The sequence below is a fragment of the Zonotrichia albicollis genome, chromosome 12, assembly GCF_047830755.1.
Source record: "Zonotrichia albicollis isolate bZonAlb1 chromosome 12, bZonAlb1.hap1, whole genome shotgun sequence".
Lineage (NCBI taxonomy): Eukaryota > Metazoa > Chordata > Aves > Passeriformes > Passerellidae > Zonotrichia > Zonotrichia albicollis.
In genome coordinates, this window is record NC_133830.1 from 3447714 (window position 1) to 3462126 (window position 14413).

Genomic DNA, 14413 nt, shown 5'->3' on the forward strand with positions numbered 1-14413 from the left:
GGAAAGTGTCAGTGAGACAAGAATAAATTCTCAGAGAAATTTCTTTATCTTTCACAGGCTTGTCCTGAAATTTGAACTTATCCAGAGAAGATGGTGCCTACTGGTTCATAATCCAGTTTTCTGTCCAATATACTTATTGCAGATTACTTTGTAAGGTCTAAAAGTTAATTAGTGCTGAAGTTCTCTGGAAATGCATCAAAAGTTTCTGAGGATGTGACTGAGGCCTTGGTCCAAAACAAATCAGCATCTGAAATTAGATATCATTAACTTCTTAACATGAAAAAAAGCTTTTTATATGCCATATATTTTCAATTTCTGCACGTGAAAAACTGGGACACAAGGAAGTTTAGGCTGAACATTAAAACCATCCATCAATTTTAAATCAGTGGGGATAACTATCTATTTTGAAGCAAACTATTTAATTTTTGTGCAGTACTTGAACTGCTGGTTCAGTTCAGTACATATTCAGTGGATTTCCAGTGTACAGGATTGTTTATCTACTTTTTTTTTTAAGAAAACTTTATTAGGAGAGGTTACATAATTATGCTTTTTTTTCCCCTCCAGGAAAAATATTTGAATGCATTTCAGAGGGGGCAGTAAGGCAGTCAGCAGCATTTTAAAATGTAGAGAATTATCTAGAACCAGAATACCTCGCATGGTCCAAAGGCAAAAAACAATTAGATGAATCCTATATTAGGTGGTACATTTAATAAGTGACACCTTTTAAAAATAAATAAAGAAATAAATTTAATAAATGTTACATTTAATTATTTAAAAAGTAATAATTATAACTTTTAATAAATTACAGCTCTTGGATCTTCCTGTTCTCCTTCCTGCTGTATTTGTTTTGATCCACCAGGATCTGTCCCCTGTTCACCCTGTCAGTGTTTGCACTAATCCAGTAGCTTAGAGGAGCTTTATGTAATTGGGAATTCCTCCTCTGACCGTGCTCGTGGGGTCACTCTTCTGTTTACTCATCTTCCACCTTATCTGCAGCAAAGGAGAAGGCAGAGGAATGTAAACATAACAGAAATAGCACATTTGTTCACAGGAATAGTACTGGATTAACCAGTAATGGTGTCACAGAAAAGAAACAAACCATCGCCCCAACACACTCGAGTTCAATTTCCACGCTCGAGTTCAATTTCCACACTTCTTTATGAAAAGCAGCTGCTGAAATAAAATACGCTCAGTCTGTGTACGATGTTTTATGCAATCACAGGTAAGAATTAATTTATTCGTCCAGACGATGGATTATGATTTTCACCCTAAACGACCCAGCTTTACACTGCCCACATCCGTACTGCCTGTTAATCACTCCCTTTCCAACAGCTCCTGCAAACATCAAGAAACTCCACCAAATTTACGGGCAGCAAGAATTTACAGCAGATCTTTAAATTTCTGTACGTTTCCCGCAAAGGAGCAGAATTACAAACACCGAGCGGCGGGGCAGAGCCCGCCGGGCAGGGTAGGAGGCGCTGAGGGGCCGCCATGAGGGGAGTGCCCGTAGCGGGGCGGGCACGCCCGAGTGCGCATGCGCGGCTCCGCCCCGGTGCGGGCGGGCGCGGGAAGTGGCGGCCGGAGCGGCGCGGGGTTCAGTGAGTGACGCGGGCGGGCATGGCCGGGGCTGCTCCCGGTGCTATTCCCGGGGTTTTCCCGCTGCCAGTCGCCTTCCTCGAGGGCTCGGTCCCCTTGCAGGGCTCGCTGCTGGGTAGCTGAGGGAGGGTGCGGCCCCAGGTCGGCGCGTGGCCCGGTGCGACGGCACCGGCGGGAGGCTCTGTGCAGTTTGGGCTCCTGAGTGTAGGAAAGACACGGAGAGGGTCCAGCGGAGGGAGCAACGGTGATGGGGGGTCTGGAGCCTCTCTCTGATGGGGAGAGACTGCGGGAGCTGCGCCTGGTTAGGCTGGAAAGGGGAAAAATGAGAGTAATGTACGTAAATACCGCCAAGAGGTGTCAGAGCACGGGACCAGACTCTGTTCAGGGGTGCCCAGCGATAGGACGGGGAGCAGCGCCCGTAGAATGAAACACAAAAAGTTTCTCCTCAACGTGAGGAAGGACTTTGGCATGGCGAGTGTTAGAGCACGGAATGGGCTGCGTGGGGATTGTGGAGTGTCCCTCTCTGAGGACATTCCAGGCCCACCGGGGTTCCTGTGTCACCTGCTGCAGGTGACCCTGCCTTGGAGGGGTCCCCAAACCGAGCAATTCTGTGTTTTAATGCCGAGCCTCGCATGCTCCATCCCTGACCCTGCCCTGCTCCCTCTGCCTTGCCCAGGTGCACAGGAGAGGCTGGATGTGATTATTTGCAGTCAGAGTGTTGTGTCCCAGTGGTTCCTCAGCTGTGAGATACCGGGGTTTGTGTAGAACCCCCCCTGGGAGGGGTTTGGGGTGATCAATTTGGGCCAGGGATGCTCCAGGTGCAGCTGGGAGAGCCGGGCCTGGTTTTGGAGCTGCTGTTTATTTGTGAGCCTCTGACTGGGGAAAATAAAAATGCACACTGGCAAGTCATCCCTGAAGAGTCCTATAAGCTATTGGGGTTTTGGTGCCTCTTAGCTGTGCTTATAGTGTTGAGAGAAGAAGAAAACCCACAGGAAAGTGCATCTGGTGTACAGGTGTAGGTGTTCTACAAGCCAGGTGTTTCCTATTTAGCTACAATTCCATAAAACACCTGGCAGCTTCTCAGCCTGGGATGGGTGGGAATGTTAACCCTGGAATCATGTGATATTGTGAAATGGGAAGTTTTAATATTTTTCATACATGCTGAGTAAGGCTAATTACCCATATGAGAAAAAGGGTGCTCAGTTAATTTAACCTCGTTAATTGTTAATGTTTTCTGGCTGTTCATAGAATTGTCAGAATGGGCATATGTTTATTAAAGGTAACTGAAAGTGAATGAAAAATAGTTATTTCTCAAATAATAGTTCTATTCTGGTTTAATTTGTTTAAATATTTAAAATATTTTTAGTTTAAAAAGCTGATTTTCAAAACTATGTGACCTTTTGTAAACACACCTTCCAAAACAAACAAATCCCCAAACAATCCATAACTGGGTTCTAAATTAAATATGAGCTAGGAAGCTATTGAAAGGTCAGACAACTGTATGTTAGGTAAATAACACTCTATAAATTCCTTTTCTTGTGCTAAATATGTACATACATACATATGGTTCTGAGGGAATATGTTCTCAGGCAGTTACCTCAACTGCCCTTGAATCTGTTGCTCATATTCTGGCTAATATGTGTGTGAATTACAGACCTCTATTTTTTGGAAGTATTACTTGTTTTTAGGATTTTTTATAGTGATTTGTGTTCAATTCACTAGAGAACTGCAAAGGTCTAAGATCTGCTGTGTGTGAAATTATAAATAACAGTTAGGAAAAGCTGGAAAGTTTTAGAACTGAATTTTAATGTGGTTTTCCCATGGCATGTAACAGGTGCTTTCCTGTACTCCAGCTCTACATTCATTTGTTTCATCAAGGTGCAGAGAGGTGGTTCCTTCATGTTTTTGATAACACTTTTATGCTGTTGCTGTTATCATCAGTGTTTTCTCCTTGAGCATGTGGAGGCTAATTAATGTGGGAATCCGAAATGTTCTTACAGAATTTTGGAGAGACATCACTTGCTCTCACAAATTGGAAGCTACAATGGTCCTGTTCTTCTTTTCCTGTTTCTGCAGGGCCACACAAGCAGTGTTTGCTTTTCCTGGTGGATTCATCATGATAACTCCAGCTTTTGAACTGACCCAGGACCCGGATTTCCTTACAGTGAAAATCAGAGTGCCTTATGCCAGAGCTTCAGAGTTTGACATTTACTTTGAAGGGGAAGATTTCAAGTTTTATGCTAAGCCATACTTTCTCAGGAAAGTAGTAGAAAAAAGTTTTCAGAAGTTGGTCTTCATAGTAGGAAATGAACTTAATTTTGGTCCCTTCAGAATGTTCTTCATCTGCACCTTTTATTCTGTTGACTACAGACAGCTCAGTTCATGCAAAGATTTGGTGTTTTTGGATCTGGCCTCTTTGTTCCTAGGCATTAAATCATGTTAAAGGGAATTGAAAGAAATACTTTTCTAAATTTACTGTGCAATGGCTTTTTAATTGTAGATGGCCAGACAGCTCTCTGGGTGTAAATTTTGTAGAGTGTGTCATTTGCTGGGAGGAATCCAGGGGGATTGAACTGCTTGGATTGCATTTCTGTGAAGAGGAGTGTAGCTAGGCCCTTTGTGCTGCTTTTGGAATGTGCCTTACATTTTTATAGGCTGAGACATTAACTTGCAGAATTAGTCAGGCTTTCAGTGAGGCTTCTCATTTTTTGCCTGCAGATTGACGCTTCCTGGAAGAATTGTAGAGGATGGCAGAGAAAAAGCATCTTACAATACAGATGAAGGTATTGGTATCTGTGTCAAAAAATGTTGCTATTCCCAGTAATTTATGCTTAAAAAAAAAAAGGAGACAAGGCTGTAAGTTTGTTGCTTGCAGAACTTTTATTACATGACTTAATAATCAGATTGGTGAATGTAGCTTCTGTGGATTGTTTGGTGTAAGGATTAAAAATTAAATAAAGCTTGCTTTCTTCTGTTGCTTTTTGTTTACACAGTGTAAGTCAGGAGACTTCAAGTAGTTAAATATTCTCTTTCATGTTTTATCATTAAAATCCTGAATTGTTATGAAATAAGGTTAAAAACATGCACAGGGATCATTGAAAAATAAATGTTACCTGCATGTGTCCTACTTCCTCTGAGCCTTCCTCACAGAGGAGGAATGCACGTTTGCCTGTCTCAGATATTTTAATGCAATTTTTATATTCCCACTTTTTTTTTAAGGTACTTTTACAATTCAGTTGCCCAAGGAGGTTCCTGGCCAATATTTTGAGGGGCTGGACATGCTGACATCTCTTTTAGCACCAAAGAAATCAAGATCAGCAAAACCTTTGGTAGAAGAGATGGGTATGACAAAATCAATCCTGTTTATACAAGATGATACATGTGTGTAATGAAACAGTTATTGATCTGTAGAGGGATACATGTAGAAAAGTACAATATTTTTATTATTGACTAGTCCAAGGTATGAGAAGGGTGTGAATAAATAAAAGTATGGATAAGAGCAGAAATAAATATCTTGTAGATCACACACATGTCAACTTTAGGGGGTTTGGATATGTTTAAATCTTTCCAAAATATGCTTAAAATGTGCTTTAAAAAATGCTGATGCTCTGTAGGGCTTTGTACCCCTCTAGTGGCTGTAGGACACACACACAGTTGAGTCTTCTGCTTTCTACAAACTACAACTGGACTATTAGCTCAAGTGAAAGCTAATTAAAACCACAGGTTCTGGTGCATGTCTTGCTTAACATCAGTATTTAACAGAAAAAAATGTTTGACTGTCACTTTTTAATTCCTGCCTTAAATGATTGATAACATCACTTGGGTTCTGTCAGGGTTCTCCTAGCATCAAACGCTGATCTTACTGAATTCAGTGGAAGATGTTTTTCAGTCTGAGGGAGTGCATTTAAAATTAAGTGTTCCTGATGATCATTTTTGGAAGTTGGGGAGTTTGAAGCGGGACTTGGGGGTTACAGGTCTGTATGACTCAGTGTTGAGTGAGATTTCTTAAAAGATGCAGTAAAATAAGAAAGGCAAACACAATTAGCACAATAAACCTTTTTTATTATTATTTTCTATTACGTATTTTTCTATTTAATAATATTTTCTTCTGACCATGCTGTAGATGCTGCTGCCTCTGCTGAGCTGTGTGAAGAGAATGAAGAAGAATTTGACTGGGAAATGGAACAGATTCCTTATGAAGAGAGCCCTCCAGCCCTGCAGCACCCCTATGGGTTTGGGAATTTGCGCTCTGGGGTGTTCCAGAGGCTGCAGGTGGGTGAACTTTGTCTTCTCCCATCCTGGAAGTTCTGGGTAACTCTGTAGGCTTCCTTGCTCATGAGACAGCTTTGGAAAAGTGCAACTCAGTTATGTAACTCTAACTTGCTATTGTAGGAATCACAGTATTCCCAGGGCTTGGAGCAGGATTGCTGTTTATGAGTAAAGTATTTACATTGTTTGGACATGCATGCTGCTTTATTACCATGAGATTTGTGAAGAAAGTTCCCATCAGGAAATGGGATGGGAAATAACTACCCAATGATGTTTAAAAGGGCACTACAAATGCCTATTAATTAATGTACAGCCACTTCAGAGAGTGAGAGTGTTCTCAAAAGTCACAAATGGTGTGTGATTCTTGTCTTTGTTGGGGTTGTGTGCTTTTGTTTAACATTGCAAATTTATCATAATGTAAAATAACCTCCCTGTCTTATGATAAAATGACCTGAATGGACTTGATAGTATCATGAGTTCTAAGGAGCTTCAAATAATTGCATTTCCTTGGAATTTTGATGTTTTATTTGCATAGTGGAGCCTGAATTTGGAGATTGAAGCTTTTCTAGGGATTTCAGTGCAATTCTGATAAACATCCTACTTAAATTCTTCCTGACTCAATCTTGTGTGCCCTACCAGAGGCTTGGTTCTATGATTTTGTTGCCATTTGCAGGATGAGCTCAGTGATGTCATTGACATCAGGGATCCAGACCAGGCTCCTGCAGAGGAACGGAGGAGGAGACGTTTGGCAGCTGAGGCTGCCAAGTTTGAGCCTGATCATTACCTGTGAGTACTGATTAGTGCTGATTGACCTCTGAAACACATTCCCTTCTCACAAATGATTGCATTTAAGATCACTTCTGGAAAGAACAGCTTTCCTTTTGGTCTGGTTTTGTCTCATCAGAGCATCCTTACCTTAGTGGGTATTTTTAGTATGACACTGACACAAAACATTGCTCATGTGTTTTGGGGTTACTCAATTGTTTAATTACTGTATTTAAAGGGGGCTGCTGTCAGCTGTTGCAGAACTTTGTTTCATACTTCATCTCTTCAGCAGCTGAGCAGCCACTCTGCTGGCATCTTGGGTTGACAAAATCAGAACTTTTTTTCACCTTATGAAAAGAGGATTAATAAACCACACTTGTGTAAGAGGGGGAATTTGAGTTTTGAAGCTATGAAATCTTGTCTTTGCCTTAATCATGTGAAACTTGTTTTATAGCAGAATGAAGAAAATGTCCAAACCAAAACTTTGCATTTCTTTTATGCTTCGTTCCATGTAGTGAGGTGAAAATGATTCTTTGTGCCTTTCAGGTTGGAGTATTTCAGGTCAAGTTAGGTTCGGATAAGTAAAATAAATGAAAGCCACGAGATTTATTAATTAATTGATTCCTGCAAGATAGATCTGGTGGGAGAAGAGGGCAGTCCCCAGTGGGGAGAATTAGTACTGTGGTGTGTTTTGTGGGGACAGGAAGGCTTAACCCATTTTGAGATTTTTCAGAAGGTAACTTTGCAGACCTGGATTTTTTCCTCAGTTGGATGTTTCAGAAGCATCCTCATGTCTTGCTGTAACACACAAAAAGCAGAAGAGATTTGTAGAACTGCATTTCACTAGAACTGAAGTAGTTGCTAACCTCTAATGGGATGCAAATTGCAGTAATTTCAAGTTTCAATTTTAGACTCTGTGTTCTGGCCTGGTTAGAGCTACACCATTTAGTTTAATGGCTGTGTCTGGGTTGTTTCAGAACAGATGATACCAGCCTTTCTTCAACAAAAATTGTTTTCCTGGGGAGAACAGAAGCTCTGGTAGAAATGGGGGCAAACAACTGTTCTGGTGGCCTTGAGGAAAGTGTACCCTGGCTGAGAAGCTGCTTTGACATTGATGGGAGGCAACAAAAAAATCTCTCAGTGTGAGAGAGAAGCAGATTGCATTCTGTGTTTAGGTTTTGTGTGGTGATGAAGAAGGTATTAAGAAATTTCCTGTGGGTTTTTTTTAAATTCTCAGTATTTATACCATTGTTTGGCTTGAAGAAAAAGCTCAGCTGGTAATAGGAGGCTTAGAACTTGAATCCTTTAGGATAAATCCTCCCAGAATTGAGATTTTTACCACAGTGGCTTTGTGCTGAGATGGAGGTGATCTCCCTTACAGAATTCATGTACAACTCTTCTTTTTCCACCTTGCTGCTGCATATCCTTGCTTAAGTCCATCCCCATCCCTGCTTCACTTTTACCCTTCAGCTGCACAACTTCCTCCCAAAAACTTCCCTGGCTCTTCAGTGGGAGAGCCACCCAACAAAATGATTTGTCTGAGAAGCCTTTGGAGTGTTTTCCTTCAGCTGCACTCAGAACAAATCAGGTTGGTTCAGCTTCATGTGATGCTGCAAGCTCATGAATTCCTGGGTTTCTGGGTGGCTCAGGAAAGGTGGAGGAGGTAAGGAAGGAATACTGAAACATAGGAGAAAATTGTGCTTTCTTAGATAATTACTATTTTCTGCTTTAAAGTCAAAGTACATATTTCTAACATGGAAAATAACCTGGGGCCAAGTGAGATGTATTCTATGGATGTGTTAATATCTACCCACATATAATATGAATTGAAATAAATAGCATATGAAAGTTGTTTTTATTTTCCCTAGAGCTGATTTTTTTGAAGATGAAGCTATTAAACATCTTTTAAAGTACAAACCCTGGTGGATTGATGCTCATAGAAAGATGACAGCCTTGCAGGGAGGAAGTCATCAGGAACATGACAGTCCTGCATTTGGTGAGAATATACATATATATAAATATATATATATATACACACATCTGTTGCTTGAATGATAATTGCTGTGATGCCATGTTATAGCTTATTGTTCTTAAAGCAAATTTATTGCTCTATTACATTTAATATTTATTACTTTATTATATTACTTTATGTGTCTCAAACTTTTTCAGAAAGAAAGCTCTTTGTGTCCATTTAGAAACCTGAAGAGATGTTCCAGGGTGAGTGGGTGACCTTGTGGGAGCACTGCTGACAGATAACTGAGGCTGCCTCCCTGCACACAGTGATTACTGAGAGCACTGCAAGTTACTATTGAGCATTTTCTCCTATTGTTCTTCATTCATTTCCTATTTTGTATGAAAATCTGATATTCCTAAAGCAGATGATGATAATCCCTTCAGCAGGGGCTCTCAGTGCACTGATAATACCTGCACTTCCCCATTTTCTCTGGGAGAAAAATAGAATTTGGATAGATGTTGTGTATTTTACTGTGAATGTAATCTGATCTTTATTCCTGGTGTCTTTTCAGCCTCTGAAATTGTTAATTATGTCCATCATAAACACTTGATTTAAAAAGCAGTGGACAGAGGTACAAGAGGCTTGAGAATACAATAATAAGGCTTCCTTTGTTTGTTTTTATCCATTCACTCCATAGTAAATGAAACACTACTCCTGTCTGCTTGGCTTAAGGAATATAATTAAAATGAAGAACTGCTGGATGATTTTATTGATAAGAAATGTTTCTCCTCCAAATTGAGGTACTGAGGAAAAACATGTCTGTTGTTGGGTTTTAGGGTCAAAAAAAAAGGAGAACTCCTCGAAAGCCTGGCAAGGCTGCTAATGGAAATTACACAGAAAAGGGACTTCGTAAAGGATCCAGAAAAGGGACTTTGTAAAGGATCCAGAAAAGGGACTTTGTAAAGGATCCAGAAAAGGGACTTCATAAAGGATCATCTTTGCTCCAAACCATTTGTTATAACAGATACCAATTTATTAATAAGAATGATCAAAAAAATCTCACTTTCATGGGGCTGAGTGGAGGGGCTCATGCTGTTCTGTGAATCTTGAGGAAGTTTAAGTAACAAAAGAGGCATTTTGGAGTTTGGGTGATGTCAATGCCAACAAACCCACCCTTTTCCTTGGAGAAAGTTCAGTTTTGGTAACATTTGTGCTGTTTGGATAAGTGAGTGCAATCAGTGGAGGTTCCTAGCCCTGAGTGAGCTGTGGTGAAGGAAACCACCATGAGAGGGAGTGCAGGTTCTACGTGAAGGTCTCCTGTGCTGGGAAAGCAGGAGGTGCTCCAGGCTGTTCCCCCAGCATTGAGCATCACCAGGATGTGTCCCCTGGGGTTTCTATTGCTGTACCAGCCAAGGGAATGGTGCACTTATCAGCAATTCCTCTCTGGCCTGTGGGGAGGAAGGGTTTGGTTTTGAATAAAGACATGTTGCTCCTCAGCTTCAATGTAACAGTGAGTTTATGGTGGGGAAATGACATAAAAACTAGCATATTCTTTCAAAAATTATTTTCTTATATAGAAACACTGAATAAAGAGATTTTTTTTGTTCCTTTTCCTGACTTACATTGATATCTTTTCAGTTGTTATCTTTATTGGTTTCTTGGAACCAAAATCTTGATTACTTTTGTCTTTATAATGTCTTTGGCTGCAAGAAGTAATTAGAAGTACAGATGGCCTTTTTTATTTTTTGCATGACATTGCAATTAACTGAAGATTTTCTTGGTTGATTACTGCTCTTATATTTATCCCTGGTTATTTTCTCTTTGTTTTTACATCATCAAGTTCTTCTAATGTCTCATTACTAAATTTTTTTCTCTTTTTGGTTCATCTCTTCTCATTAACATTTAAAGTTTTCATCTCTCTTCTGTCCTTACTTTGAATCTATTTTTATTTGACCTTTTTACTTTTTCTCCAGCTTGTGTGCATGGTTTGTGTATTTTGCCTTTTTAAAATTTCTCCTTATCCCAAGTGTCTTTTCTTTTTGTCCTTTTTGTGCATCTTACTGTGCATTCTCTTGTTCACCCTTAGAATGTCTCATTCAAGTCAAGTAATACTCCATAAAGCCTTATTAATTACACAGCCTTTCCCATGAGGGGATAACGTTTTTGGAAAGCTTCCTTGCTGCTGCTGCTGAAGTTTACATTAGTGTCTTGCTTCTACAGATTCCAGATAAAAGGGTTTGTATTTTCTAACAGTCACATTCAGCTTGGTTAAGAGTTCATTTTTATTCTATTTCCAATTGCACTACTGGAAAAAACTCCTCTTTAGGCAACACAATAATCTTCAAAGGCTCAGGCTGACATATGTATTTAATCTAACATTTATATGCTCCAAGGATATCTTATTTTGTTCAGGGTAACCTCTCATGCTTACAGTGACTGTTCTGTTTTTTATTTCTTTATAGAAAGAGAAGCAATTTCCTCTCAGAGTTCCACCTTTCAGTAAGGCTTGGCTCAAATATATGCCATTACTGGTGGATTCATAAGTTGAAGATGGATTACTTTTCTTTTTTTATCAAATTTCTGTCTACCTGCTTTGCTCAGTTTTCAGTGCTTTGCATCTTGTGTTCCTTCCTGGCTCTGCTGCTGAGCAGTTTTTGTTATTTGTGAGGAAATCCTGCTTTTTATTCATATAAAACTCCTAATGATTAGATTCCACTGTGAAGTGTCTCTGGTTTTAAAAGGCAAGATAAATATCAATGATTAACTTGATTCTGACTAAACTGCTCTCTGCTGACTTCTCCTCCTCCCTCTGATGTTGCTCATTCCTTAACCTACAGGGGTAGATGCACACATTTAAAAACCTTACAATTGTAACATAATATTTCAGTTTAAAGGAAAAAAATTTAAGGAGGGTTCAGTTCTGCTCAGTTCTTCCCTTTGGGAGAGCTGTGGGATTCAGGCCTTGGCTTGACAGGATCATGAACTGAGACTGATCATGAACCAGCAGAGTACCAGAGGTGCTGCCTGGGCTGTGCTTTCCTGGCTGACCACTGAGTCAGCTCTCTGTGTGGGTCCAGCACATTTTATCTGAGTGCCCCCAACACATTTAGAGCTGCAAGTGTCATGGTAGTGTGGAGATAGAGATCTCCCAGTGATTTAAGTGTAAAATAGCAGTAGGGCTGTAACAAAACACCCTCTGGCTGTCAGACCTCATCCTCCCCTCAGAGATTAAGCTCTGCTTCACTGACACTGCTCCTGGAGGACAGTTTGAAGTATCTTCTTTTTTAACATGAGGAATGGCCAGCTTAAAACAAGTAAAAGAGGTGATTAAAATGTAAAGGTAATGTCTGCAGCCTCATCTGTCAGAAACTTTGTGAGATGAATGTCTGACTCCTTTAGATGTGGATACATTAACGCACATTTATATTCTGGCGTGGTTTTGCCACTGGCAAATGCACAAAACAATTTTAAATCAAAGTTACAAAAAAGTTGCCAATTTAGCTTACTTGATAAGTAGCAGCAAGTGCTGCTTTGCATCAGATTAATACTGATTGTGGTACAGATTGTTAGCTGAAACTTGGCAGTGTAAGTGTACAAAAGTGTACAGGCTTAGTACTGCAGAAATGTAATTACAATTTTAATTGTTCTGATAATTTCACACCATGTACTTGGAAGTACAGGGAAAACAAAGTAGGTGGTGGTTTGGACATGTTAATAATGAGTTTCAGGCTTGGATAATTAATTTTCAAAAACTTCAGGCAATTGATAGAAATTTTTTTTCAGCATTGAAGTATTTTCTCAGAGAAAGATATTTTATTTAGAACACCTGGCACTTTGCAGCAACTTAATGAGCATTTTGTAACATTTACCTTTGGGAATTGTCTGGTCTACATCTTGTTTGCAGTTATGGAATAGACCTGGAATTTCTGTGTTTATGGTCCAGTTGTAGATGTTATGATGCTCCAGAGTTTGAATTTTAAAGGAAGAAAACTTTACTGCTCTATTTCATTAATTTCATTGGGAGTTTCTTTGGTGTTTAAAAGTGAAATATGGTTCATGTTTGCACTGAAGAATCAACTTACAAAGAAATTCACTGATAGAACGGAGATACATATTCTGTAGTTGTGATTCAGGGGGTGATACTGACCTGCTTAGCATGAACAGAAAAAACAGAGTTAGAGCTGCCATGCTCTTTCTAAATTGTCACTTGCCTCTGGATTTTTGTCCCATACAATGTGGGCTTCAGAAACCTCATTTTACTTGGATCCTGATTGTGTATTTATCCCTGTATAAGATATCCAGGCATCCACAGAAACCCTTGGCACCTGGAGAGGGTCAGAGCCATCAGTGTGTACATGCAGTGCTGTCCTGGAGCTTGACATTGAAATGAATATACCAGAGATTAATAAAAGTTAAGAATGAAAGTAAGAGTGATTTAAGCTTTTTCTTGAGTGATGGGTGACTTGTGATTAGTTACCTGCTCCTTTTTAAAGACATTGTTGAGGTAGTATTACCACCTATTAAAGTCAATGTGCCAGCTTTAAACTCATAATCAATTATCCTTTTACTTTTTATAGTTGTCTTCTCTGAGGCAGAGAGAGAGCAGATGAGGAAGTTCACAAATAAATCTTTTCTTCTGGATAAAAGGAGCCGCCGCCACGTATATCTTGGATTAATTGATATTCTTCTGGCATATTGCTATGAGACACGTGTCAATGAAGGGGACAAGAATGTGAGTTAATAAAAGTCAAAAATAGAACATGTTTTAGGAACTTAGTGCTGGACCCTGTACTGTCATTTAGGGATCTTACCTTTTAACATGAACTTATTGCCAGGCATTAAACTTACGTGATGAAGTTAAAATCAAACACTTTATATCTCTAGATTTGGTGCACATGGGGATTAGTAGGATTTCTAAACACCTCTGTTTTTCTGCAGCAGCATTGGAATAGGAGAGATGTGGAGTAGCAGGAGATTGCAGACAATTCTGTGCAGTTCTGATTTCTGTATCTTGGTTTAGGCCAATTTAACAAGTAATTGTTCTTTTTTGCTCTGTGTGGATACCTTGCCCTCTTGGAGTTGCTTCCCACATACACCTCTGTGCCTCTCATCTCCTGTGCTGATATGAACCAAGGAGATGTGTTCTCAATGCTTTTAACCAAAATATTGACACATGTCATCAAAGCCATTCTGGCTTAATCAGACTGACACACAGGGCATGGGCTGTAGCATGACAGGCAAAACGTCCAAACCTGCTGGTTCAACAAAATAATCTGGGATTGTAGTTGTGTTGCATGTTAGAGCTGCACAGAATTGCAAATCTGCCAGGACTACAGTTGTGCAATTCTTTATTGGTTTTGCAGTAACTGTATGAAAAACACAGTGGGGTTTTTTCTCCTTTCCCTCCTGTCCTTTTTTTAAATTCCCATTTAATAGAAAAACCAAGACATTCAGGCCACACAAATCTTTACTAGAGCCAGGATTATAGATCAAGGCTTTCTGGCTTTTTGCCCCAATCATCCCACTGGACCACACTTCCACTCAAATGCTATGAATCTGTCACATATTAAGAATAATGACATTTTACATGTACTGCTGGCTTCAGGACCCTCTCTGCAAGCCAAAAGGCTTGAGCTGTTTTCATGAAACAAGGCATTTGAGCTTGGCTTTTGTTGATTCAAGTCTCTGTTGCTTTGTGCAAAGGGACAGAATTCCACTAAAATACCATTTCTCTGTGTATTGTTGTTATGTTTTAAAGATTTTGTGCATGGGCTGGATCATCCTGCTATGGAAAGCAACTCAGTTATTCAACATCTGCATTGCAATATA

At 39.8% G+C, this 14413-nt stretch overlaps 1 protein-coding gene across 1 annotated transcript in view; it reads left to right on the forward strand.

Annotated features, from left to right (window-relative positions):
• The first annotated feature begins 3680 nt into the window (after positions 1-3680).
• SHQ1 (SHQ1, H/ACA ribonucleoprotein assembly factor) overlaps positions 3681-14413 on the forward strand; it is a 35302-nt gene continuing 24569 nt past the window's right edge. The window contains exons 1-7 of the mRNA XM_074550343.1: positions 3681-3882; positions 4315-4379; positions 4816-4938; positions 5720-5868; positions 6539-6651; positions 8499-8626; positions 13162-13316. Coding sequence (XP_074406444.1) covers positions 3713-3882; positions 4315-4379; positions 4816-4938; positions 5720-5868; positions 6539-6651; positions 8499-8626; positions 13162-13316 — 903 coding nt within the window. The 5' untranslated portion in view covers positions 3681-3712. The remainder of the gene's footprint in view (positions 3883-4314; positions 4380-4815; positions 4939-5719; positions 5869-6538; positions 6652-8498; positions 8627-13161; positions 13317-14413) is intronic.